Source organism: Meriones unguiculatus, chromosome 7 (assembly GCF_030254825.1).
Source record: "Meriones unguiculatus strain TT.TT164.6M chromosome 7, Bangor_MerUng_6.1, whole genome shotgun sequence".
Lineage (NCBI taxonomy): Eukaryota > Metazoa > Chordata > Mammalia > Rodentia > Muridae > Meriones > Meriones unguiculatus.
Window position 1 is genome coordinate 26,306,526 of NC_083355.1, and position 24,496 is coordinate 26,331,021.

General features: G+C 49.8%; 1 protein-coding gene across 2 annotated transcripts; it reads left to right on the forward strand.

Moving 5' to 3' along the window:
• Rsad1 (radical S-adenosyl methionine domain containing 1) lies at nucleotides 1-8,107 on the forward strand. Of its 2 annotated transcripts, XR_009592831.1 has the most exons (10): nucleotides 1-228; nucleotides 620-753; nucleotides 862-1,066; nucleotides 3,892-4,257; nucleotides 4,458-4,521; nucleotides 4,917-5,064; nucleotides 5,255-5,309; nucleotides 6,505-6,608; nucleotides 6,832-7,033; nucleotides 7,791-8,107. XR_009592831.1 is itself a non-coding variant. In XM_021643135.2 (9 exons), exons 1-9 carry the CDS (start codon nucleotides 94-96, stop codon nucleotides 6,947-6,949), a joined length of 1,329 nt encoding a protein of 442 aa, XP_021498810.1. In that variant the 5' UTR covers nucleotides 1-93; the 3' UTR covers nucleotides 6,950-8,107. The 2 variants fall into 2 exon arrangements, 1 of the variants encoding a protein (XP_021498810.1); XM_021643135.2 differs by having other exon boundaries at nucleotides 6,832-8,107.
• The last annotated feature ends 16,389 nt before the right edge of the window (nucleotides 8,108-24,496 follow it).

The window sequence follows — 24,496 nt, forward strand, 5'->3', positions numbered from 1 at the left end:
CGCCGGGGCGACCCACGCGGCCGGCCCAGGGCACACCTTTCCCGGACGTGCTGCCCGGGGCTCGGATCCTTGCTTTCCGCCGCCTTGCGCGCCATGGTTGCCTCCCGGGTCCCGACCCGTAGATGGGTGGCAGCGGCCAGGGCGGCCCAGAGGCGCCCCCGTGTGGACAGCCGGGGTGAGCCTCGGAGTCCCGAGCCGGCGAGCACGCGCGCGGCGCTTTATGTGCACGTGAGTGGACAGGGGAGGGCAGAAGGCGGTGGTGGCCGCGCCAGGCGCTTGTCCCGCTGTTCCTTCACCTGCCCCAGCATCACAGCTGGCGTAGCATCTGTCCCCCGCGTGCTACCCCACCAGGGAAAGTCTTGGGCCAAAGATCTCACCCAAGTCTGGTGCTCGCCTGCGGGGTGACCCCTTTGGAGCCCGTTTTGTCATACTGAAGCGGGCCGAGCGATCTCATCGCCACCTGCCTAGCTAGGGCGCAGAAGTGGCTTTTAGTTGTCGTGGCCACCGCTGACCAACCTCAGAAAGGGAGTGGGGATGTGTGAGATAAACCTTGGAAGGGTCCTGGGCATCCCAGAGCCCGGCCTCAGTTGCTACACGCACCCCCCGTCCCCGTCCCCAGTGGCCCTATTGCGAGAAGCGTTGCAGCTACTGCAACTTCAACAAGTACATCCCCCGCGGCGTGGAGGAGGCGGCCGTGCGGAACTGCCTGGTGACCGAGGCGCGGACGCTGCTACGGCTCAGCGGGGTGCAAAGGTGGGTCCCCGGGACGGTAGGCAAGGTCCCGGGGTGGGAGTGGACAAGGCAGGCGGGCGGGCGTCCCCGGAGGCTCTCCCCATGCGCGCCTCCGTTCTCTTCCTCCAGGGTGGAGTCTGTGTTCTTCGGGGGCGGAACCCCGAGTCTGGCCAGTCCGCACACCGTGGCTGCAGTCCTGGAGGCCGTGGCACAGGAGGTCCACCTGCCTGCGGATGCGGAAGTCACCCTGGAAGCTAACCCAGCTTCCGCTCCCGGGCCCAGGCTGGCAGCGTTTGGAGCAGCGGGAGTCAACAGGTTGTCCGTCGGTTTACAGGTGACCCATCACTCCGGCCCCATCCCAGTGCCCTGGGAAAATATTCCTGAGTACCAGGGCCTGGCGCACAGTAGACTGAGTAGCAATGCTTTCCTTACTGTCTTCTCTGCTGTTACGCTTGCTCATACACTTCCTGAGGCAGGCCTTGGCGTTATATTGTTGTTGTTTTGAGATGGGGTACCCGGTAGCCCAGGCTGGCCTCAAATTTGGTGTATAGCCAAGGATGACCCCGAGCTCTTGATTCTTCTGCCTGTTGTATTGGGATTATAGGCATGTGCCACCATGCCCAGTTTGTGTGGTGATGAAGGTCAAACCCAGGGCATGCTAGGCAAGCATCCCACTAACGGCTATATCACCAGCCAGTAATATTATTATTATTATTATTGTTAATTACTCTGGGACCGGAACTCACACTGTAGCTCAGGTTGGCCTCACACTCCCTGCAATCTCTCTGACCTCCCTGCCTCAGCCTTTCAACTCCTGGGATTACAGGCACGGGGTCCAGCTAGCCTAACCTTTTATATCCCGGTCATTTAACACACTACCCGCCCTGTGGTAGGCGCTGCGCAGGTGTGGGCGAGGAGATGGCTCAGTGGTTAAAGCCCGACACCCACACAAACGCTGGGTGGGTATGGCGGCCTGCCTGCATTCCCAGCACTTGGAGGCACAGATAAAGGAAGCCTCCCTTCCCCTCCCTCACTTAGTGGTGGCTAGCCAGGCTTAACCGTAGCAGCCGACTGTGGTTTTAACTTGGTGAATAAGGTGGCAAAAATAAGAAAGACAACCCCCCCAATATGAACATTAGGCTTCCATAAACGCACTCATACACACATGCACTCACCCCCACCCTCACACACGTGTAACACAAACACACAGTCACGCTTCACACAGGCAGACATCAAAGAAAGCAAGAAAAAAAACAAAAACAAAAAACTGGGTGGGGCTTATTCAACGATTAGAAACAGGGAGGCAGGCGGGCAGCCAGATCGTGGCGAGGTAAATACTCCCTCTAGAGGGAATCTGAGTACAGCCTGAGGGACCGCCCAGCCTGATGAAATCGTGGAAGCCTTCCTGGAGGAAATGACATGTGAGTGAGACAGAACAGGTGTTTACCAGGAAAGGGGGTGTGGGAGGACAGGGCGCAGGATGTGGAAGGACTTTTCATGCTGGTGGGGGAGGTGCTGTGTCATTCCCTGTGACGGGAGAGACAGGAGACAAGGCTGCCAAACAGGCCCGGAAGCCTTCAGCTCCTGTGGGAGTTTGGGGTTTCTCCCATTGGGGGAGCTTCTGGAGGTGTGTTTATGAGTCAGGAGAAATCTCTCCTAGGTTGACCTCTGATGGTTCTGGATTGCCGTCCCTGCCACACCCCTTTGCCGAGGTGTGCTTCGAGTGGCCCTAGCGTATAGGGCCGTTGGATAGTCTGAAAGGGGATGCACCAGGTCTGGATGGTTTTTCAAGACAGGGTTTCTCTGTGTAGACTTGGCTGTCCAGGACCAGATTGGTAGACTAGGCTGGCCTCGAACTCACAGAAATACACCTACCTCTGCCTCCCTAGTACTGGGATTAAAGGCGTGTACCACCAGGCCCAGATCAGTGCTTCCTTTTTTATTTTTATTTTTATTTTTCTTTCTTTCTCTCTCTTCTTTTTTTAAGACAAGGTCTTACAGCCCACTCTGGCCTTAAATTTGTTATGTAGCTGACGCCAGCTTTGAGCTCTTGATCCTCCGCCTACCCCTCCCCAAGTATTGGGATTACAGATGTGCACCACCACAACTGACTCCTAGTTATGAGGAGCACTGTCTGCTCTTCCAGAGGTCCTGAGTTCAATTCCCAGCAACCACGTGGTGGCTCCCAAACATCTATATGAGATCTGGTGCCCTCTTCTGGCATGCAGGTGTACATGCAGGCAGAACATTGTCTACATAATAAATCTTAAAAAAAAAAAAAAAAAAAAAAGAGCCTTTGGGTCTGGGTGTAGTGACACACAGTTGACATCTCATTACTCAGGAGGCTGAGGCAGGCAGTTTGCCATGAGTTCAAAACCAGCCTAAGCTCTTTAGTGAGACCCTGTCTCAAAAAGAAGCAAGCCAGCCAGCCCTTTTGGAAACTGGTAGTTATGCTTTGTTACATATAGCTAGGGGCCCTTATTGAGCTTTTAGGCTTGAGTTCATTCAAAATTTAAAAAGGGCCAGCAAGATGGCTCAGCGGATAAAGGGACTTGCAGCCAAGCCTGATCACCTGAGTTCTATTTCCCATCAGAACTTACACGATGGCAGGAATGAACCAACGCCTTCAACTTAACCTTCGACCTCTATATGATCCCTGTTATGCATCCCCAATATTAATATAAATAGATTATAAACATAATAGTAAATATATTTGCTTTTATAATAAATAGTAAATACATTTGTCTTGAGAATAAGTACTATAAAATATTGATAATATTTTGTAATAAATATAAAATATTAGGGGCGAAATCCTGTCGGGTGGAGAAGCACCCACTCCTAAATTCCTGGTCTGATGTTTTAGTCATCCAACCCCAAGACAGTTCCCTAACCACCTCTGAACCTTAGCTTCCTCACCTGTCAAATAGAGCTCATAGCTGAGCACTGAGGCACGGGTCTCTCCTCCCGGCACTCAGCAGACAGAGGCAGGATACCCCCCAAGTTTGAGGCCAGCCTGGGCCACTTAGTGAGCTCCAAGCCAGCGTTATAGCGAGACCCTGTCCCTTTGGTCTGTTGTGTGTCCCTCACATCTAGGCCCCAAATAAGGCTGAGCGCTGCCTCCCCCTGGGACGGCATTTTCACCAGACTCTCTCTCCTCAGTCCCTGGATGACGCGGAGCTGCAGCTGCTGGGTCGGACTCACTCAGCCAGAGACGCTTTGCAAACCCTGGCGGAGGCCAGGCGCCTCTTCCCCGGCAGAGTGTCGGTGGATCTGATGCTGGGCCTGCCGGCACAGAAGGTGGAGCCGTGGCTTCAGCAGCTTCGGAAGCTGCTGTGCCACTGTGACGACCACCTCTCCCTCTACCAGCTGACCCTGGAACGGGGCACCGCACTCTTTGCTCAGGTGCAGCAGGGCACCCTCGCAGCCCCCGACCCAGACCTCGCCGCTGAGATGTACCAGGAGGGCAGGACGGTCCTCCGAGACGCTGGCTTTCGCCAATATGAGGTCTCCAACTTTGCACGGAACGTGAGTGCTGGGTTGATGACTGGGGGTGCAGAACTAGAGAACTGAGATATAATCAAAGCATCGAGGCCTTCTGATGAGGAGGGTTCCTCTCAGGTGCTCCCAGACCTGAGATGGTGGGAAATTCTGATCAGATGCCCCCGGATGTAAACCGAAGCCAGCTTCGCCTGCTTCAGGGCTGACGATTCCCTCCTTCACCACAGGGGGCGCTCAGCATTCACAACTGGACTTACTGGCAGTGCGGTCAGTACCTTGGCATTGGGCCTGGTGAGTCGATCGTGAACAACCGAAAGCATGATTCAGGAGAGGAACATTCTGGTTGTGTGAACTAGGACTGCTCATTTAACCACCCAGAGCCTGCATTTCCTCACACAAAGTACGCAAAACCTCTCTGTCGAACCGTGGAATGCGAATCTTCAGGCCTTTGCAGCCTGGTTGGTGCCGTGGTTTTGAGTCTGGCACAGATACCAAAGCCCCTGGGAGCGTGTTGCAACCCCGAATGCTGGGCCCTACCCTCCAGGACTTCTCATGGGCAGGGCTGCTTACGCTTACAGTGGCTGCTTCAGAAACCACGCTTGGAAGACTCCCCGACTTAAATCTGATAATTCACCATGTTGGCTTCTATTCATGTGTATGTGGTGGTTGTTTATTGATACCGTCAGGAGCCCATGGACAGTTTGTGCCCCGGGGATCCGGAAGCCACACCCGGGAAGCACGGATCCAGACGCTGGAGCCCGACAACTGGATGAAAGAGGTGATGCTGTTTGGTCACGGCACGCGGAAGTGCGTCCCCTTGGGCAAGCTGGAGCTGTGAGTACCTCGGTACACCGGGCTCTGCCCCCAGCTCCCCTGCGTCCCAGAAGCCCCTGCATGTTTTTCCATCACTACTGCCTGCTTTGCCTCTGCCACCGTGCCCCATACCCACACCATCACATCCTGGCATCGTGTATAAACATTGTGAGTTCTCGTCTCTAAGTTCCCCGTGGTGATTTTCTTTCAGGCTTGAGGAGGTTTTGGCCATGGGGCTGCGCACTGACGTGGGGGTCACTCACCAGGTGAGGGATTCAGGGTTCTCACACACCATCAGCCCCTCCCAAGAGTTAGGTAGTCAGTCACTTCCCAGACCCTCCTCCCCCTATCCTCTGGGTTGGACCCGGTCAGCTGAAGCCTAAGGACCGAAGCAGTAGGCAGTGCTGTGTGACGGTTAGACCCATAGACTAGGGCTGCAGCGTCCTGGTTCGCGACCTTATTCTGTTGCAACCCTGAGTGCAAATTCTTTCACCCCTATGAACTTTGACACTCTCAGCTATGTGAAAGACTCAACTAGGTAAAGGGTTTTCTTTTCTTTTCTTTTTAAATAATGCTAAAGATTTCACCCAGAGCACCGTGATGCTCTGTGCTGGGCAGGTGATCTACCACTGAGCTATTCACCATGAAATCCAAACATTTACTTGTGTGTGTGTACACACACACGTATGCACATACATGTGTGTGTGGAGGTACATTCATTTGCGTGTATGCAGAGGCCAGAGAAGGTTGTCAGGTATCCTGCCCTATGGCTCTTTGCCTAATTCTCTTGAGACAAGGTCTCCCTCTGAACCTGCAGCCTAGCTGGCAGCCAGAATGCTCCTGTCGTCCCACTGTCTCCACCCGCTAATGCTGGGGTTACAGGCACACTCCACCATCCCTAGCTTTTTACATGAGTGTTGGAGATTTGAACTCAGGTCTCTTCATACTTTGACAACAGAAACCCTTATGCCAAGCTGTCTCTCCAGCTCCCACATATATATTCACATTTGCCTTCCGCCCCTCTCGTGACCAAGATGGCCTCAAACTCATGGAGGTCTGTCTGCCTCTGCCTCCTGAGTGCCTGGATTAAAAGCCTGTGACACCACACGTGGCATCTATACAGTGTCGTTCAAATGCTCCTAAGTGCACTGAAACTTCAGGTGGGAAGAATCATATGGTGACTGATCAGATTCCCAGTTAGTGTGGATGATGCTAGCACTGCCCATTTGAGGGGACAACAGGAGAGAGTAGGAGAGGAAGAGACTTGTCCTCTCTAGAGGCTGGGTATGGGCCTCCACGGGCAAGGAGAATGAAGGCACCCACATTCCCTCTGGCCCGTTGATAGTCCTGGTGTTCATGAACATCACTGCCGAGACACCGTGCTAGGCTCTCCCTGACCGTTTTCTGTGTCCAGCCACAAGGCCCTCCGCCGGCTCATTGCCTGACCCTTCTGGTTTCCAGCACTGGCAGCAGTTCGAGCCCCAGCTGACCCTGTGGGACGTGTTTGAAGCAAGCAAGGAGGTGAAGGAGCTGCTAGCACGGGGTCTGTTGCTGCTGGACCACAGGTGTGTTGGGAGTATTGTACAGAGGGGGCTTAGGGATCCCTGGGAACCCTGACTACAGATTTGGGCATGGGAGGGCGTGGGAGGGCCCGGGCATGCCTCTTCAAAGTAGCAGAAAGAAGACAGACCGGTAGAGAAGGGTCCAAGGGGCCCCAGGGGTGCATGGGTTGGAATGGGCCTTAAAATGGTAAAGCAAGAGTTACGTCCAGGCCTCTCGGTTTTCCAGGGGCCTCCGGTGTTCCTGGGAAGGTCTGGCTGTGCTGGACTCGCTGTTATTGATCCTCCTGCCTCAACTCCAAGAGGCCTGGCGGCACATGACCCCCTCACCCATGTCGGGAGGATGACCAGATGTTCCCGTATCATAGGGCAACACCAGCTGGACCTGGAGGGCCAGGGCAGCGTGGTGGGCATCTCTCCCTGGTCTGCAGGTACCGCTCTGCCATCTCTGCTCTGAGCTGGTATTGCTTGGCTCTGGCCTCCCCATGGGAATAGCTATGGTGGACTGGGTGGAAGGAGGCCTTTGGTCCAGGGACCGGCATCCCGAGTCGCATCCCAGGAGTCACAGACCAGCACGTGTTCCCGACAAGGGCACCCTCATCACACACTGGCTTTTGTTCTCTCCTTTTGGACACCAACTAACAAGCCATATTGGGAAATCTTTTCACAGGGAATCGTGTCCCTCCGGGAAGCCTCCCTTATTCTAGAGTGAAGCCCTGAGTTAGCTTGCATGATTCAGTAGAACTAAATTCCCTCCAGATGCCTTAAACGAGAAGTAGAGGGGTGAGATTTTTTACGAAGCCATTTGAGGGGCTGGAGAGATGGCTCAGTGGTAAGAACACTGTTTTCTCTTCCAGAGGAGCAGGGTTCAATTCCCAGCAGCCACATGGCAGCTCACAACCATCTGTAACTCCCATCCAGGGGATCTGGCACCTTCTAATGACCTCAGGAGGTACCAGGCACATATGTGGATACATGGCTAGTCCTGTAGGCAAAACATTCTTATGTATAAAATGAAAAAAAATTGATCTTTTTTAAAAAAAACATATTTGAGATTTTTAGTCAAGGCTATTTTGTTGGGCAGAAATATATCCTGTGCTCTGGGTATGCCTCATTGTTTCTTGAGGCTTGGATTCAGGTTCAACTTTTTAAAAAGTATTTTCATTTTTATTATTTATTTGTTTCAAGACAGGGTTTCTCTACATAGCACTGGCTGCCCTGAAACTTGCTCTGTAGACCAGGCTTGGATCACAGAAATCCACCTGCCTTTGCCTTCCCAGTGCTTGGATTAAAGGTGTGCAGACATTGCCTGGCTTTCTTTTTTAAAAAGTGTGTGTGTGTGACACTCCCGTGGAGGTCAGAAGAGAGTGTTGCATCCTCTGGAGCTGGAGTTACAGCCACCTTGCCTGGACACCAAATTCTGGTCCTCTAGAAGAGCAGGAAGCCCTCTCAGCTGCTGAGCCATCTCTCCAGCTCCTGTTTTTAATTAAACAAAATGCTTTTGAGACTGTGTCCTTCGTGTCCTTCGTACCCCAGACTGCAAATTCCCCGCATAGCTGAAGACAATGGTGACCCCCTTCTGATCCCCCTGCTTCACCTCCCAAGGGCCGAGATCACAGGCCTGTGCCACCACACCCATCTTCCTGTGGTTCTGGGCTTCATGCTCTGAGGCCAACACTACCAACTATATCTCCAACCCTATCGGGTTCAGCTTTCTTTTCTTAAATTTAGCTGTATCTATCCTGCTATGTAAGGATAGTATTTCCTGTGCCTGCTTGAATGTCCACCACATTCGTGCCTGTTGGATCCTCCAGAACTGGGGTTATAGATGGTTGTAAGCCACAGTGTGGGTGCTGGGAATTGAACCTGGGTCCTCTGCCAGATCAAGCGAGTGCTCATAACTGTTGAGCCATCTGTCCAGCCCCTCAGGTTCAGTATTACACAGTTGCATCTCTTCTTTGGAATTAAGGAGCTCGTCATCTGTGGCATGGTACCATGATACCGAGTGGATGTCCCGTACCCTGATAACCATTTGACCAGTGATTTTTTTTTTTTTTGGTACTTACTAGTGATTCTTTAACAAATAATTTCTTGTTTTTCATTTATGTATTATTTTATGTATATGAACACTCTATTTGCATGTGTGCCTGCATGACAGAAATGGGCATCAGATCCCGTTAATAGGCAGCTGGGAGTCATCATGTGGTTGCTGGGAATTGAACTCAGGACCTCTGGAAGAGCGGCTAGTGCTCTGAACCGCAGAACCGTCTCTCCAGCCCATCCAAATTATTTCTTAAAGTGAAGATTGCGAAGTATTGGTGTCTGATTTCTATTATTATTTCCAAATTCATTAATTGCCATTTCCGCCATAAAAAAAAAGAACTTTTCTTTGTTATTGTTACAATGCTAGGAGTCAGACCTATGGCCTTGCTCAAGCCAGACAGTTGTTCATCTGCTAAACTAAGCCCAAGCTTCTTCTTCCTTCCTTCCTTCCTTCCTTCCTTCCTTCCTTCCTTCCTTCCTTTTCTTTTTTTTCCACTTTTTTTAATGGGCTGATCTTCAGTGTCATAATCCAGACTAGATTGTGGCTCAGGCCATGTCCACTGCAGCAACCTCATATGCTAAGAATCACAAGCCTGTGGACCCCTAGCCCTGTGCCGGGCTCCTCCCACCCCACAGACCTCAGGTTGTCAGACTCCCTGAACTGCGAGTTCTGCCATAATGGGTATGTCTCAAATAGATGTGCCCCGCTTCAAAGTGACACATTTCTTCCTGGCCTGGCAATATAAGACCTTTCTTCTCCTCCCCTGCTGACTGGAGGGGAATCAGAGATAGCCTGGTTAGGTGAAACCTTCTCTTTCTTCTGAGACCTATAGGGAAGGACCCTCCACTCTGCCTTGGGGAGCTTGAATTCTCTTCAGACCCCAGTCAGGTTGTCTATATGCCTATGGCGTGGGGCCTGAACAAAATCTCTTACCCAAAAAGGCAAACCTACGGGTTCCTCCTTGAGCCACTCCCAGCCCTTCACTCTTGATAACTTGGAAATTGTATGCCATGCGTGTGTGTGTGTGTGTGTGTGTGTGTGTGTGGTTTGTTTTGCTGTGCTAGGGCTGGGACTCAGGACCTCTGGATGTTAAGCAATCCTGTCACTGAGTTACATCCTTGGCCTAAGGCTCCTTAACTAACTCCTTATCATGACAAAGGGTATCACAGTGCCAGAAATAATTTAGTAACCCTGCAAATGGAAGCATGCTGGTCTCTAGCGGATGATGAAAGACGGGGTCCCCCCACACCTCTTGGGGTTAAGCACGTGTCTTTCCCATGTGCTGGTGGGTGTGAGTGCCAGTCCTTTTTTGACCCTGTGGTAAGGTGGTAACTGTTACTTTATTCATGAGCTGTTCATTTAGCACCAGTGGTGTGCCAGGCACTACACTGGGCACGAACAGAGGAATAAGACCTATTCGTACTCTTAGGGAGTTTGCTGCCATGTTGACAGATGCTCCGAGAGATAAAGCCCAGGGTTGGTGGTCAAGCTATTAGGGACAGGTATGGGAGCCTGGAGGGCATTGGGTTTTGAGGGGCTGAGAGAAAGAAAACAGGGAAATGTATTTTTCTTCCCAATTCTTGTATCCCTAAGGCCCAGGAGACCCTAAGCTTGGAGCAGGTTGGGGGAGGTGGTCTGTGCTGTTAAAGGTTACCCCTGCCCCAGCCTTCCCCTGATCTTGACATTCAAGGAGCTGGCACAGGGCTGGAGGAGGTGCTCCATCAGATAAACGGTGGCCACTCGGGTTTCTTCTACCTGCCAGGGCTTGTGGTACCTGAGCTGTCGGGGCCCTCCTTGCTGAGGCACCACAGGGAGCCCGTGTAGTGGCTGGATGGGAGCCAAGGCCAGATCAGGGTGGCCCCAATCACCTTCCATGACTCAGCCTGGTCCCACCCTTTCCAGATGAATCAGAACCTCCTGGATGTAGGGCCCAGGAATCCGGCTACGGAATGCTTCCTCAAGGCTCCCAAACCAGGCCCAGCTTGGGGAGCCCTGCACACTGTCTTCTCCCCGCTTCCATCCTGGGGTGGGGACTAGAGGCTCATGGCTTCGTGGGAGTGGGGTCCTTCCATGGCTTGTCCACCAAGCAGGTCATCTTCCACTTTGGGACTTTGGTTGTGGTCTTCTCAGTACTGTTTTGTGGTTTTAGATAGAGTCTCTCGTAATCTGGCCTGGAGTTCTGTGTAGCCGAAGGTAAGCTTAAACTCCCGGTTCTGCAGCCTCCACCTCCCAAGTGCTAGGATTTACAGGCGTGTCCCATCAGGCCTGGCCTCATCTTTACTGAAATCATCTCTAGGTTACCTGTAATACCTAATATGGAATAAATCTGTGTAAATAGGGCTGTTGAGATGGCTCAGTGGGTAAAGACACTTGCCATCAAGCCTGATGATCCTAGGTTGGAGCCCAGGACATACACGAAAGAGTTGTCCCTTACAAGTTGTCCTCTGACCTCCACAAGAGTGCCATGATGGGCACAGACACCGTAAAGAAATGAATGGAAGTTTTAAAAAGGAGGGTGGCTGGAGCAATGGCTCATCTGTTAAGAGCAGTTGTTGATTTTGCAGAGGACTTGAGAGAAGGGGCTTGAGATGGCCAGCTCCATCTGTGAGAAGTGACGACGGACCACTGTCTGTGTGTCCCTCCGGCACTGGGGCCTGTACTGTTCACGTAGAGTCTATTGCGGCAGTCTGCTCTCAGAAGGGAGCCCCGTGGTGAGCTGAGGAGCAGCTGGGCATGGGAGATGAGCAGAAAGAGATTAACATTTGCCGTGTAGCTAGTGTATTTTCAGCTAGTTCAGCGAAATTGAGATTGAGACGTCAGGATCTGCAGTCCCAGCAGTCAATGATTAACCATTTGTAGGCGGGGTGTGGTCATGTGGCTCACTGGCCGAGTGCTGGCCTAGCACACACCCAGCCTGAGCCCCATAGCCAGCACTGAGAGAACGGAGATTTACCACTGTCAGATTCTCTGGGTAGGACGAGGATGTAGCTAAGGTATTAGAGGCTTGCCAAGCACATGCTGGTGCAATCCCCAGCACGGAAGAAGCCTGGCAGGTGTCCATCACCCAAAGAAATGAAGGCAGGGACCTCAAGAGTTCAAGGTCAGCTTCAGCTACCTAGCATTTTGGAGGACAACCTGGGCCATATGGGATCAAAACTCCAAACTAAAACAGAACTGACTCTGTGATAACATTGAATCTTCCTAAACTCTGGGCACCAGAGTTTATTGACTGAGCTTTCTGGTTTCTTTAACTGGAGTTTATAGTGTACCTCATAAACATTATGCACACATAATATAATATTTATATTCCATATACACATAAATATGTATATATATAATATATCCTAATATACATCTACATATATGTATATGTAATAGGTGTTCTATACTATACTATAATAGATAATACATAAATATCATACATATAATGTGTGTGTATAAATTATATGTATCATATATGCTACATATGATATAAATATTTTGCTACATGCATACATAGCAACTTACCTAGAACCTGGTAGAAGACGCCCAGATCTTCAGATCTTTTTCTTTCTCTTTCTTACCTTCTTTTCCCTGAGAAAAACTTTAAACCCAGCTTTTCTTTTTTAAGATTTATTTTTGTTTATTATGTATACAGTGTTCTATCTGCATGTACACATGCATGACAGAAGAGGACACCAGCTCTCTTTATAGATGGTCATGAGCCACCATGTGGTTGCTGGGAATTGAACTCAGGACCTCTGGAAGAGCAGTCAGTGCTCTTAACCTCTGAGCCATCTCTCCAGCCCTAAAGCCAGCTTTTAAACAACTATAGACAAGCAACACAGTGGAAACATCAGGGCGGAACTGTAAATGAAAATTTAAAAAGACAGTATTGCTCGCACTGTTCTCATTTGCCCATGTCTCCTTCCCGTGCTTGGCCTGCGTAAGGCATATTTTTGCTGAGTATCCAGGCATGGGTCTAATTTTGTACTGTGCCCCTTTCCCTTCTCATTTTTCACCAGCAGTTCTCCACTGTGCACCGCGGTCGTCATCTTAATTGTTGAACAGTTCCAGTGAGTGAATCGTTTAATAATCATTTACCCTAATGCAAGTCAGTTACATGGCTACTCAGTTTTTCCCATGATGAATAGTGCAGCAGCGTGTGTTTTCATGGATGCCATTGCTTCCTTCATGTGGATTATTTCCTCAGGTCAGTGCCCCAGAAGGAGAAAGCAGGGTTAAAGGGCATAAATTCCAAAGGGCTTTTCTTTAAAAAAAAAAAAAAAACAAAAAAAAACAACAAAAAAAAACTTCTGCTAAAAAAAAAATTACACATCTCTTTTTCAACCACGTAAGAGAAAAGAAAAAAAAAATTATACTATAGAAACTTCTACAACATTCAGACAACTGCTCCAGATAGCTCACAATACATAGATATATATGTAGATGGAAGATAAAAATATGTTTTTCACAAAAGGGATCATATTCCTATGCCAGTTTTGAAGCCTTCTCTCTCTCTCCCTCTCTCTCTCTCTCTCTCTCTCTCTCTCTCTCTTTCTTTTTTAAACTCAACATGTTCTGGGGTTTCCTAATTGTTTTTTTCACTAGCTGTGCCTGGGTGCTGGAATGATGTAGTGGGGGTAATTGCTATAAGCCGGAAGCTGTGCCAAGGAGTTTTATCTGAGTTTAGTTTGTTGAGGCGCAACAAGACCCAGTGAAGACCGTGCCTGTTTCACACACAAAGTCACACACTCCAAGATATTGCCCGAGGTCACATGGCCAGCAAGTCATGGGGACTGTAGCTCCAGCCAAATTCTCTGCATCCACTTACACCCAGAACGAAACAGACAACCACAAAGTCACCATTGAGCCTAGACAGTGACAGCATAGGACAAGGAAGGACAGATAATGGGGAGTGGGGTACCCTTAAAAAAATCCAGCCACCCCCGGCTGGGTGTGTGCCTTGGGGGGGGGGAAGGTTGGCTCTAAACCAAGAGGGAGGGACTGTTTGGTGACTGGGATCAGGGAGAAACAGAGAAAACACAAACACACACACACACACACACAAGTAGGATCCCTCACCCATCCTCTCTGGTCTGGAGGGAAGGGGGCAGGTCTGGGGCTGCCACACCCTCCAGGCAGGGGCTAGAGGCAGTTCTCTTGGGATTCATGTTTGGGCCCTGTGTTGCTGCTGAGTGCCACATCCCCACCACCACCCCCTCCTCCTCCTCCTTCTCTTTCTCATTTCCCTTCTTCTTCATATTTATTTTTAATTATGTACCTGTGTGTCTGTGTGTGCACATGAGTGCAGAGGCCCTTGGAGGAGGACAGAGGCTTCAGATCCCCCGGAGCTGGAGTTACAGGTAGCCCGTGATCACCTGATGTGACCCATGCTGGGAACTGAACGTGCTGGGAACCGAACATGGGTCCTCTGCGAGAACAATGCCTGCTCTTAACTGCTGAGCCACCTCTGCAGCCTCTCGTCAGTTTCTTTTTGATGGCATCCTAGGAGCTACTTTAAACCACTTCGGCCTTAGGGAGCACATTCTCGGGAGTCCAAAAGGTGAACACCAAGTCCTCGTCCTTGCCCTTAATCTTGTAGGTTGTATCCTGGAGAGCGGGGTGGCAGCACTGGTGTGACTGCATCTTGGCAAAGGTGTTGTCCTGGGAGGCCGTCCGCAATCTGTCCTTTGTCACCTGTTTGGGTCCCCATGCCATCCTCCAGGATGGTGTTCTTGTTCTGATTCAGGCAGAAAAACACTGCTTTGCTTCTTAATTCTCCTCTGGTATTGATGACTTGCTTTGTTTGTTTGTTTGTTTGTTTAAAGATTTATTATTTATGCAGTATTCTGCCTGCATGTGTGCCTGCGTGCCAGAATAGGGAGCCAGGTCTCTTTATAGATGGTCGTGAGCCACCATGTGGTTGCTGGGAACTGAACTCAGAACCTCTGGAAGAACAGTCAGGGCTGTTAACCTCTGAGCCATCTCCCCAGCCCCTTGCTCATCATTGTTTCACAGTCGCTTTGATGATGCTTCAGAGACTGCCACACGAGTGGCCATGTTTCTGGAAGTGAAAGGAAAGAGAGAAGAGCAGAGGGCCTTTGCAGCTGCTACTGGGATCGCACTGCTTGGTTTTGGGGTTGGCTGATTTTGAGACAGGGCCTCATGTAGCCCAGTGTTACATGTCATGTTACATGTCAAACTAGCTGTGTCGCTGAGGATGGCCTTGGATTTCTGATTCTTCCCAGTTTATGCGGTATTAAAGATCCGCTGAAGCTCAAGGCTTTGAACTCCATGCCCAGCCCTAAGCAATGCTTTCCTGATGAAGCTGAGTGGTATATCTAGCTACATAGACAATGACAAGCGGATAGATAATCACAGATTTATTACCTCTGCCTTACTTGTTGGAAATTTTGCTTCCAATATGCTACCGATACTGTTTTGTTTGTCTGTTTCTTTGTTTGGGGACAGTCTTACTATGCTGCTCAGGCTGACGAAAACTTGAGATCCTCCTGCCTCTGCCTCCCATGAGCTGCAATTTATAGCCTCGCTTGTCTCGGCGCTACTGTTTTTATCCCTCATCCATTTCTACTCCTTTGGAAGTGAGTTTTCTAGAAATTTCAACTATATTTATATAGTTGAGTCCATCTGTTGTTGCCTTGTGACTTTTTCTGCCAGCCTCAGGCTCGGCTCTATCTCTAGAGGTATGGTGGTGTTTGAGTTGGCTCTTGCCTCCCAAGAGAGGCTACTGTCGATGGGTAGGCTCAGCTGGGTCTGAATCCCCTTCTGTCGTTTCCCACCCACGTGACTAGGGAGGCCTCTGCACTGTCTCAGTTCTGGATTTCCTGGCTAGTGTAGGAGCTGGACCAGCCCCAGGTCCTCCAATTTACCTATGCATCAGCACTCTCCTGCCTGCTCCATCAGACCCCAAGAATCCAGATCTCCAAATTTAAGAACATGCCAATCCACTGTCCCGTCCCCCTCCACCCATCAAGTCCCTGCTCAGACCTGCTTTAGAGTCGAAGGGAGCCAAGGTCTTCAGTGACTTCCTGACCATGCTAGGAGTAGTCAGTGAGTGAGAGCAGCTCACAGTCACGACTGCTGGGCTCCAGGAGCTGGGAGCCCCGTCTCTTCCTCTTGGTCAGAGCCCCAACTTTGAATGCAGCCTGAGAAGCACCCTTGATCACTGCCTTCTTGGCAGTCCTGGGGCCTGCCAGAGCCACACTTCTGGGAGGAGGCCAGTTACTTAGCAGCTGGGTTCTCTTAGCGAGGCCACTCATCCTGTGAGTCTGGATGTGCTCATTGCTGAAAGCAGGGACAGGGCCTTCCGTCAAAGCTGTTGCAAGGGCGACAATGATGGATGGGTGGGTGGAAAGAGCCTGGAGCTGTTCCTTGTGGAAATGGGCACGGCTCACGTGTTCAGGACATCACTGTCAGTGTTTGCATTGTCATTTACAGCTGTAGGGGAGAAAAAGGCTTACCTCTACTGTCCTGAGCTTTGTGGCCTGGGCCTGAGAATTAAATTGGCATAAGGCATTCAGGGTAACACCAGCTAAATGTGGCACAGGGGAATGCATAAGGACCCGAAGGCCCCAGGGCTACATGGGGAAACCCTGTCTCTAAAAAAATAAACCAAAAAAAAAAAAAAAAAAAAAAGAATATGACGGCCCAAAGACACAGAACTGAATTAGACAACAGTAGTAAATTAGAAAAATGGAATAAGACGAAGGGACAACGGTTGGCAGGGGGAGCTGGGTGGGGTCAGGTAAGGGTGAGTGGGGGAGGTTTGTGCAGGTTTCCTTGGGCCTCACAGACTCATCCTAGACGATAAGAATGACACTCTCCTTTCTTAGATAACGGGACATTTTCCAAGTAAGATTATCCTTTAAAGACGAGGTCCCACCATGCAGCCTCGAATCATCAGTCCTCTTTCCTCCATCTCTAGAGTGCCGGGATCACAGGTGTGTGTCACTACGCCTGGCTCACACAGGCTCACGCATGCAGAGGCTGAGCCTCAGCTCTCTCCTACATGCTAGCAGGACCAACATTCTACCACCGGGTTATCTCCCCTGATCCCTCACCTGCTACTTTTAAGAACAAGGGAGGCCAAAGTGATCTCCTTGCTCCCGCTGCTCTTCAAAGGCCTTTAGATGAAACTGGTCAAGAAGCCCGAGGAGTGATCTGGTGGCAGCATGTTAATAACTCATTCACTGTACTCTGGGTATGCTGGTCCTACACAAGGCAGGTCCACAGCTGGAATTCCTAGCGCCTGACAACACTCCGATCCTTCACTTCTGTGTCAACAGGGAGCCCAGGACTCCTGGAAAATTTTTCTTCCTGGCTCAGTGGAAAACATGTTGTCTCCCGGGTAGCCGAGAGGGCGTGTGCCACCAGGTGACCCGCTGCCTTCAGGCCTCTGGCACCTGCCTGTGTGACTCCTCATCTGTGTGTCTCTTCCCTTCCCCCAACAGGTCTGACAGGAATGGCCCCATTTCTCAGGTGACAGATCAGTCCAGGCAGAGACCCCCCCCCATATCTACCTCCAAGACCCCTGATATCTGAGGTACTGGACAGGCCTTTCCTTTACCTGGAGCTCTGTACTTTCTCTCTTCTGGTTCTCTTCTGGAGACTTCAAGCCTTTCTAACTCTGCCTGGGACTGCCCTCAAACCTCACCAACGTGCAGAGGCCTCAAGCGTTTTGCTGAACTTTCTTGTAATTAAGACCCTAGGGAGAAGTCAGAATTCCGAGCCTTGGCAACACATATGAGGGCCTAAAGGTAGGTAGGGTCTCACATTTTGGTCTTTAAGGAAGTTGCCATGGAAATCCCGCTTCTTCCAGCCTCCTTCAGATGACTAATACTGAATAGTAGGGACTGGAAAGACAGGTCATACTAGCCTTCCAGCACTCGGGAGGCAGAGGCAGGCGGATCCCTGTGAGTTCGAGGCCAAGCTGGTCTACAAAGTGAGTTCCAGGTCAGCCAGGGCTACACAGAGAAACCCTGTGTAGAAAAAACAAAAACAAGGGCTGAGGTGGTAGAACACGGCCACATGTGGAAAAGGAAAATGAGCGTTAGAGAGGATGTGAAGAAACTGGAACTTATAAACAATACTGGAGCAGGTTCAGCGTAGTGGCTGCTGTGGGGAGCAGTCTTGCAGCCTAGGGCTGGGGATGTGGCCCAGTCCACAAAGCACATACCTATTCTGCTTGGGGCCCTGGGTTCAAACCCCAGCCCCTGTAATCCAAGTACTGCGGGGGAGCAGACATCCAAGGTCATTCATGACCCCGTAATGAGTTCAAGGCTGCATTGGAGACCCCATCTCAAAATGATGAACGAGCAGTGGAGTTAAACGTACAGTTACCATACAAAGTAGCAATTTCATGTCTCTACACCCAGGAGAACGACAGCATGCTATCACACAAAGACTTGGGCACAAATGTTTACAGCAGTATTATTGTAATAGCCACAAGCCATCAACTGATGAATGACTGGATAGGCAATAAAATGTGGTGTATGCATATAATGCAATTCTATTCAGCATTAAAAAAAAAAAAAAAAAAAGACAAAGCAGGCCATTGCAACGGCTCAGCCAGGAAAGGCCCTTGCTACCGAGCCTGATGACCTGCGTTAAAGCGCTGGGACCCACATGATACAAGGGGAGAACTAACTCCTGCAAGTTGTCCTTTGACCTCCACATATGGCTGTGGAATGTACACACACACACAAACACACTAAATAAATAAACATAATTTTAAAAAAGATCATGGAGTACATACATTGTGGAAGGGCCCTGAGCATATTATTGACACAAAAGGTCACCTACTGCACAATTTCATGTATATGAAATGTCCAGAATCGGCATATTTGCAGAGACAATAAAAAGATTCATGGCTTGCGGGGAGTAGGGGAGAAGAGGGAATAGGGAATTAATGGGTATAATGTTTCTTTTGGAGGTGATGGAAATGTTCTAGAATTGGATGGTGGTGATGACCGTACAGCCTTGAAAAACACTGGACTGTACATTTGAAATAATGAGTTCTACGTAATATAAAATGTTTGTAAGTCATCAAAAAAAAAAAAAAAAGGAATCAGTACACACAAAGTGCTTGAAAAGCTCTTGAGTCTATGGTAAGTCCTGGGAAGTATTAGTCATTCGCTTTAAACTTCTCTAGATTCACGGGCTGGTCCAGATGAGGAAAAAGGAAAAAGCATCCCAACAGGGTGTGGCCCTGAGAGGTGATTTTATTATTATTTTAAAACGTTTTACTTATATGTTTTATGTGTGTGGGTGTTGTGCCGTGTGCACCTGGTACCCTTGGAGGCCAGAAGGGGGTGTCAGGTCCCCTGGAACTGGAGCTAAAGATGGTTGTGAGCTGCTATGTGGGTGCTGGGAATTGAACTCAGGACCTCTGGAAGAGCAGCCAGTGCTCTTAACTGCTGAGCCATCTCTCCAGGTCCTTATTATATTTTTAAAGGTTTATTTACTTTGGATCTTTGTGTACATGTATGAGCCTGCATGAGCTGGTGTGCTATGTGTGTGCAGGAGCTGGTGGAAACCGGAAGAGGGAATCAGCCCCCCCCCCCCCCCCCAGTGAAGTTACAGGCTGTTGTAAGCTGCCTTGTGGATTGTAGGCTCCGGGTCCTCAGCAAGAGCAGTGCATGCTCTTAACTGATGAGGCATCCCTCCAGGCCGAAGATTATTTTATCTTATTTATTTTGAGGCGGGGGCCATGTGGCCCAAGCTGGCCTCAAACTGGCTATAGAGTGGAGAATGACTGAAATCCTGATCCTCCTGCCGCCACCTCTCCAGCGCAGGGATTACAGGCCTGCAGTGCCGCACCTGGATTCTTATGATAGTTCTTGTCAGTGCCGTAACAGACGGCCACACGATGCCTATCTGACAACCCGAGGTCAGAGGTCAGGAGCAGTTAACCCAAGTTGTCGACAGAGCCGTGTTCCTCCTAGGGGCACTGTGAAGTACTTGTTCTGGCCTTTATCCACTTCCGTCTGTGGCTTTTCCTGGCTCTGGGCTACCACGTGTGCTGGCCTCACTGCGTCACCGTCTCTGACCCCGGCTCTTCCCCCTCCCTCTTTAATGAGTTTGTGATTAAAGGGGTCAATGGATAATCTGGGATAATCTTCAGCTCTCAAGATTCTTAATCACATCTGACAAGTCCCTTTTGCCATATAAGGGAACGCATTTCACAGCTTCCTGCAATTACGATGGGCACATCTCTGGGAAGTCTACCAAGCCGCTTAAAAGAGAAGTTATCTAGTGGATTTGAGTGCCCTGGGCCTTAGCTATAATCCCTTTTCATCTGTACAGGGTTTAGAACCCTTCTGTATGACACTTTTTTTTTTCCCTCCTCGAATTGATCCTGGAAAAATCAATGGAGTAAGTACTGAGCCCACACTGAAGGGAGGAAGTAGCACTCAGAGGAGGCCCTGAGCCGGCTCACACAGATACAAAGAGACTTGCGTTCGAAGCTTTTATTATTTTGTTTTAAAAAAAAAATGTTTGCTTACTTATTTTGAGACAGGGTTTCACTCTGTAGGTCAGGCTGGTCTGGAACTCACAGAGATTCACCTGCCTCTACCTTGGCGCCATGTCCAGCCAATGTTGTTCTTTTTTTTTTTTTTAAAGATTTGTTTACTCAGTGTGTATACAGTGTTCTGTCTGTGTTCACACCTGCTACAAGAGGACACCCCCTCTCACTGTAGATGGATGTGAGCCACCATGTGGGTGCTGGGAATTAAACTCAGGACCTCTGGGAGAGCGAGCAGTGCTCTTAACCTCCGAGCCACCTCTCCAGCCCTAATGTTTTCATTTCTAAAAAATACACTTTATATATTTGTTTATTCTGTGTGGGCGCGCTTACGCCTGTAGCGGCCAGTTCCTTCCTCTCACCACGTGGATCTCAGGGAACATACTAAGGTCCTCAGTCTTGCCAGCACATGCCTTTACCCTCTGAGCCATCTCACTGGCTCCAGAACTTTTTTATCTATTCACTTGTGAGATAAGTTCTCACGTAGCCCAGGTCAGTCTCAAACTCGCTGTGTAGCCGAGAACACCAAAGCTGAGATCACAGGCACACCAGTTTAAAGCCGTGTCGGGAATGGAAGCCAGGACTTGGTGCAGGCTGGGCAAGCACCCCACCAACTGAGCCTCACCCTCAGCCCCCAAGTTAATGATGCCTCTCCCCCGTTAGTGGAGATAGAACTTAGAGCCTAGTGCGCGCTCGGCAGGTGCTCCGTCACTGGACGGTAGCCTATGAGGATTTCCGAGGTTTTCATTCAGTTCCCCACTCAGAACTCCCAGCCATTCCGTTCCAGAACAAAGTGTTCTTAGTGCATCGGGCTGACTGCTCCGGTACCTGACAACCTAGGAAACAGAGCTCCCCAAAGTGATCCTGTTCCCATGGCATGGGTGTGTCCTCAGCAGGGAGTCTTGTGACTAGAACCAGGAGGGTGGATGTGAACAGAAAAGGATGTTTTTGTTTTTGTTTTTTGGATACCCTTGGCACCGAGCCTCAGAACTTGGTGTCCATCCTTCTGGGGCATGTCCCTTGCAGCAGCTCTGTTTGCTTGGAGTACTCTTATTCTTAGAAAAGTCTTAGCGAGAATCTCTCATAATCACTCCAGTGTGGTTTATGGTTTTGCCTTGGGTGCTAAAGCATGGGAGGAGAGCTCTCCCGGGCCCCACAGATGCTGGGGGAAGCTGCCATGGACCTCCTGATGCCTCTCTGAGCACCTCTCCCCCACCCCACCCACCATGATGGTCTTTGCGTGCCACCCTGTTTCAGGAACTGGGGTACCCTGGCTCTGAAAGCAAGGCCTTGCTCTGCCCGGCGCCTCTGCCCCATAGGATGGAGACGGAACCTAAGGAAATGCATGTGATAAGATATCAGAACTGAGCTTCGGAGGTGGCGTAGAAGGTGACAGCAAACTTGTGGTAGACAATGTCCCTACTCTACAGATGATGGTTCCTGGGTTGGGGGGGCGGGGAGAAGTGAGATATAAGCACAGGCTTTGCTCCCCAGTATTCACAAGCCTCATTTTCACTCTTAGGTGGCCTCTGAAAAGACTTTTTCAGGTCCTTCCTGATGACGAATGCAAGAAAAATCATGGCATGGTGGCACCCATCTGTAATCCTAGTTCTGAAGAAGCTAAGCCGGAGTCACTTGTGGTACGGGGCCAGCCTGGGCTATAAGGCAAGTTCAGGATGCGCCTGGAGCCACATAGCAAGACCTTGTCTCAAAAAATTTTTTAAAAAGGGTGGGGAGGGGTAGGGATGGAGTTTGAAGCTGGGAACAGTGGTCTGTGTGTCACCTCTGAGGCCGGAGTGAGTCCGCTCTAGAAATGGTGTCTAGCCGTCTTCAGGGCTAAGAATAGTATGAGGTCCCGCTGAGTGTCAGCTAAGCAAGGGTACAATGAGGCAGTGGCCTGATGTCAACTTTAACGAGGGTGGCAACCAGATGTGAGGCCGGCTGTGGAGAACAAGTGAGCTCTGTGTGTGGGTGGCCAGCTGTAGGCAGGCATGGGGATAATCAGGGAGTGAAAGAGGTGCGGAGACAGAGCCGAGCCATCTGTGAAATGCTTGAGGTCAGGCGACCCCGTCTATGGCTTTGGGAGGTGACTGTCCCTGGGAAATTAATGACACAGTTGGGTGGATTTAGATCTAGGGAGGTTGTTTAACCTCTGGAAAAAGTAGCTGACAAAAATACTATGCACTCGGCTGGAAACCCAGCCACCAGCTCCTCTTCCTTGGCCTGGGAGGAGTCTGAATGCTGCTGCTGTGCCTTTAACTGGCACCGTCTCCTTCTGGGTTTTGGTACCTGTTGGGTAGCTGTCTGGAGGGCCTGCCATCAGCCCTGACTTCTGCACTGTTACCTGTGCCCTCTAAAGCTCACTGCTCTCCTGCAGTTCTCAAGACACACTCTGGGTTATGTCTGCCCCTCTTCCCGGCATGGCCCTCTTCCCAGCACACCCAGTTCTAGCTCCAAGGCACACTGACCTTGTCCCACCCCCACCCAAGCGTACATGAAGGAGCTTCAGGGAATCCCTGCGGTGTGTGCAAAATTAAACGTAGGGCCTGTGAGATCGCTCAGAGGGGAAAAGGAAATTACCACAAAGCCTGATGACCTGAGTGTGATCCCTGGATCCCACATGGTAGAAGCAGAGAATTGACTCCTGCAAGTTACGCTCTGATCTCCACACATGGACTGTGGTACACATGCCCACACACATACATGCAAGGAACAAATGAGCTGGGTGGCGGCGGCGGCACAGGCCTTTAATCCTAGCCTACAGGAGGCAGAGGCAGTGGGATTCCTGAGTTTGAGGCCAGCCTGGCCTACAGAGTGAGTTCCAGAACAGCCAGGACTGTATAGAGAAATCCTGTCTTGAAAAAACGTATAAGCAAATAAATAAAGAAGAAGAAAAAAGAAACATGATAAAAAAGAAAAAAAAAATCCAGTTGGTGCACAACTTTAATCCCGGCATTCAGGAGGCAGAGGGAGGTGGATCTTTGTGAGTTCAAGGCCAGCCTGGTCTACAGAGTGAGTTCCAGGACAGCCAGAGCTACACAGTAAAACCCTGTTTTGAAAAACCAAAACAACCCGAAGCTTAAAAATAAATGTAACTATGAACAGATAGAAAAAAAAATCAGTGAAATGCTTCCTGTCATCAGAGAGGCTTGCTCTGGCAGCTGATGGCTGATGGGAGCAGTTGCAGAGACCAAAACATTCAGTGGAGAGAGAGGACCTAGGTTGGAGGTCTCTACTGGGTCTTTTCCATCAGGCCTCTCCCCTTGAAGCTCAGGGGACCTTCCCCTACCCCCACCACGGAAGAAGGGAAGGAGGAATTGTGGGACTCAGAGGATCGAGGACACCAGAAGGGCATGGCCCTCAGATTCAACTAAGCAGGGGGCTCGTGGGGCCTCACAGAGACTGAAGTGGCAATCACAGAGCCTGGGCGGATCTGCGCTAGGTCCTCTGCATATGTGTTAAGTTTGTTAGGTGTTTGCAGGGTTGGGGGGACTCTTGATACGGGGAGTGTCTCTGACTCCTTTGCTTGCTCTTGGAACCCTTTTCTTCCTGCTGGGTTGCCTCACCGAGAATTGATGTGGGGGTTTGGGCCTGGTATTATTGTATCTTGTTGTACCATGCTTTGGTGATATCCCTGGGAGGCCTGATCTTTTTTTTTTTTCGGTGTGTGTGTGTGGGGGGGGTAAGGGAGCAGGGGAGTAGATAGAGTGGGAGTGCATTAGAGGAATGGAAGGAAGGGAAGCCATAGTTGGGATGTATGGTATGAGAGAAGAATAAGAAAAAGTAAGAAAAGGTAATTCACAAAGTAAGTTCAGAATAAACTTAATAAACAAAAAAATGTTTAATTTTTAAAAAGTGCAGATGAATGGATAATCAAAATGTGGTATCTGATGGAACATTGTTCAGGCATGAAAAGGAAGGAACTATGTGTTAATCAAAACAACAGCAGGGGCTGGAGAAATGGCTCAGTGGTTAAGAACACTGCCTTTCCAGAGGTCCTGAGTTCAATTCCCAGCAACCACATGGTGGCTCACAACCATCTATACTGGGGTCTGATACCCTCTTCTGGCATGCAAGTGTACATGCAGTCAGAGCACTCATATATATAAAATTAAAAAAAAATCTTAACAAACAAACAAGCAAATAAACAGCAAAGAACACATAGTTTTACTTACACACACTATTCAGAATAAGCCAGTCATTTAGACAGTCAGACCATTAGGGTCTGGAAAAGAAGAAAATGGGTTGTGGGCAGGAGCTTAATGTGTTTTCTTCTGGAGAGTGAAAATATTTTAGAATATTTTAGAATATTTAGAATGTTTT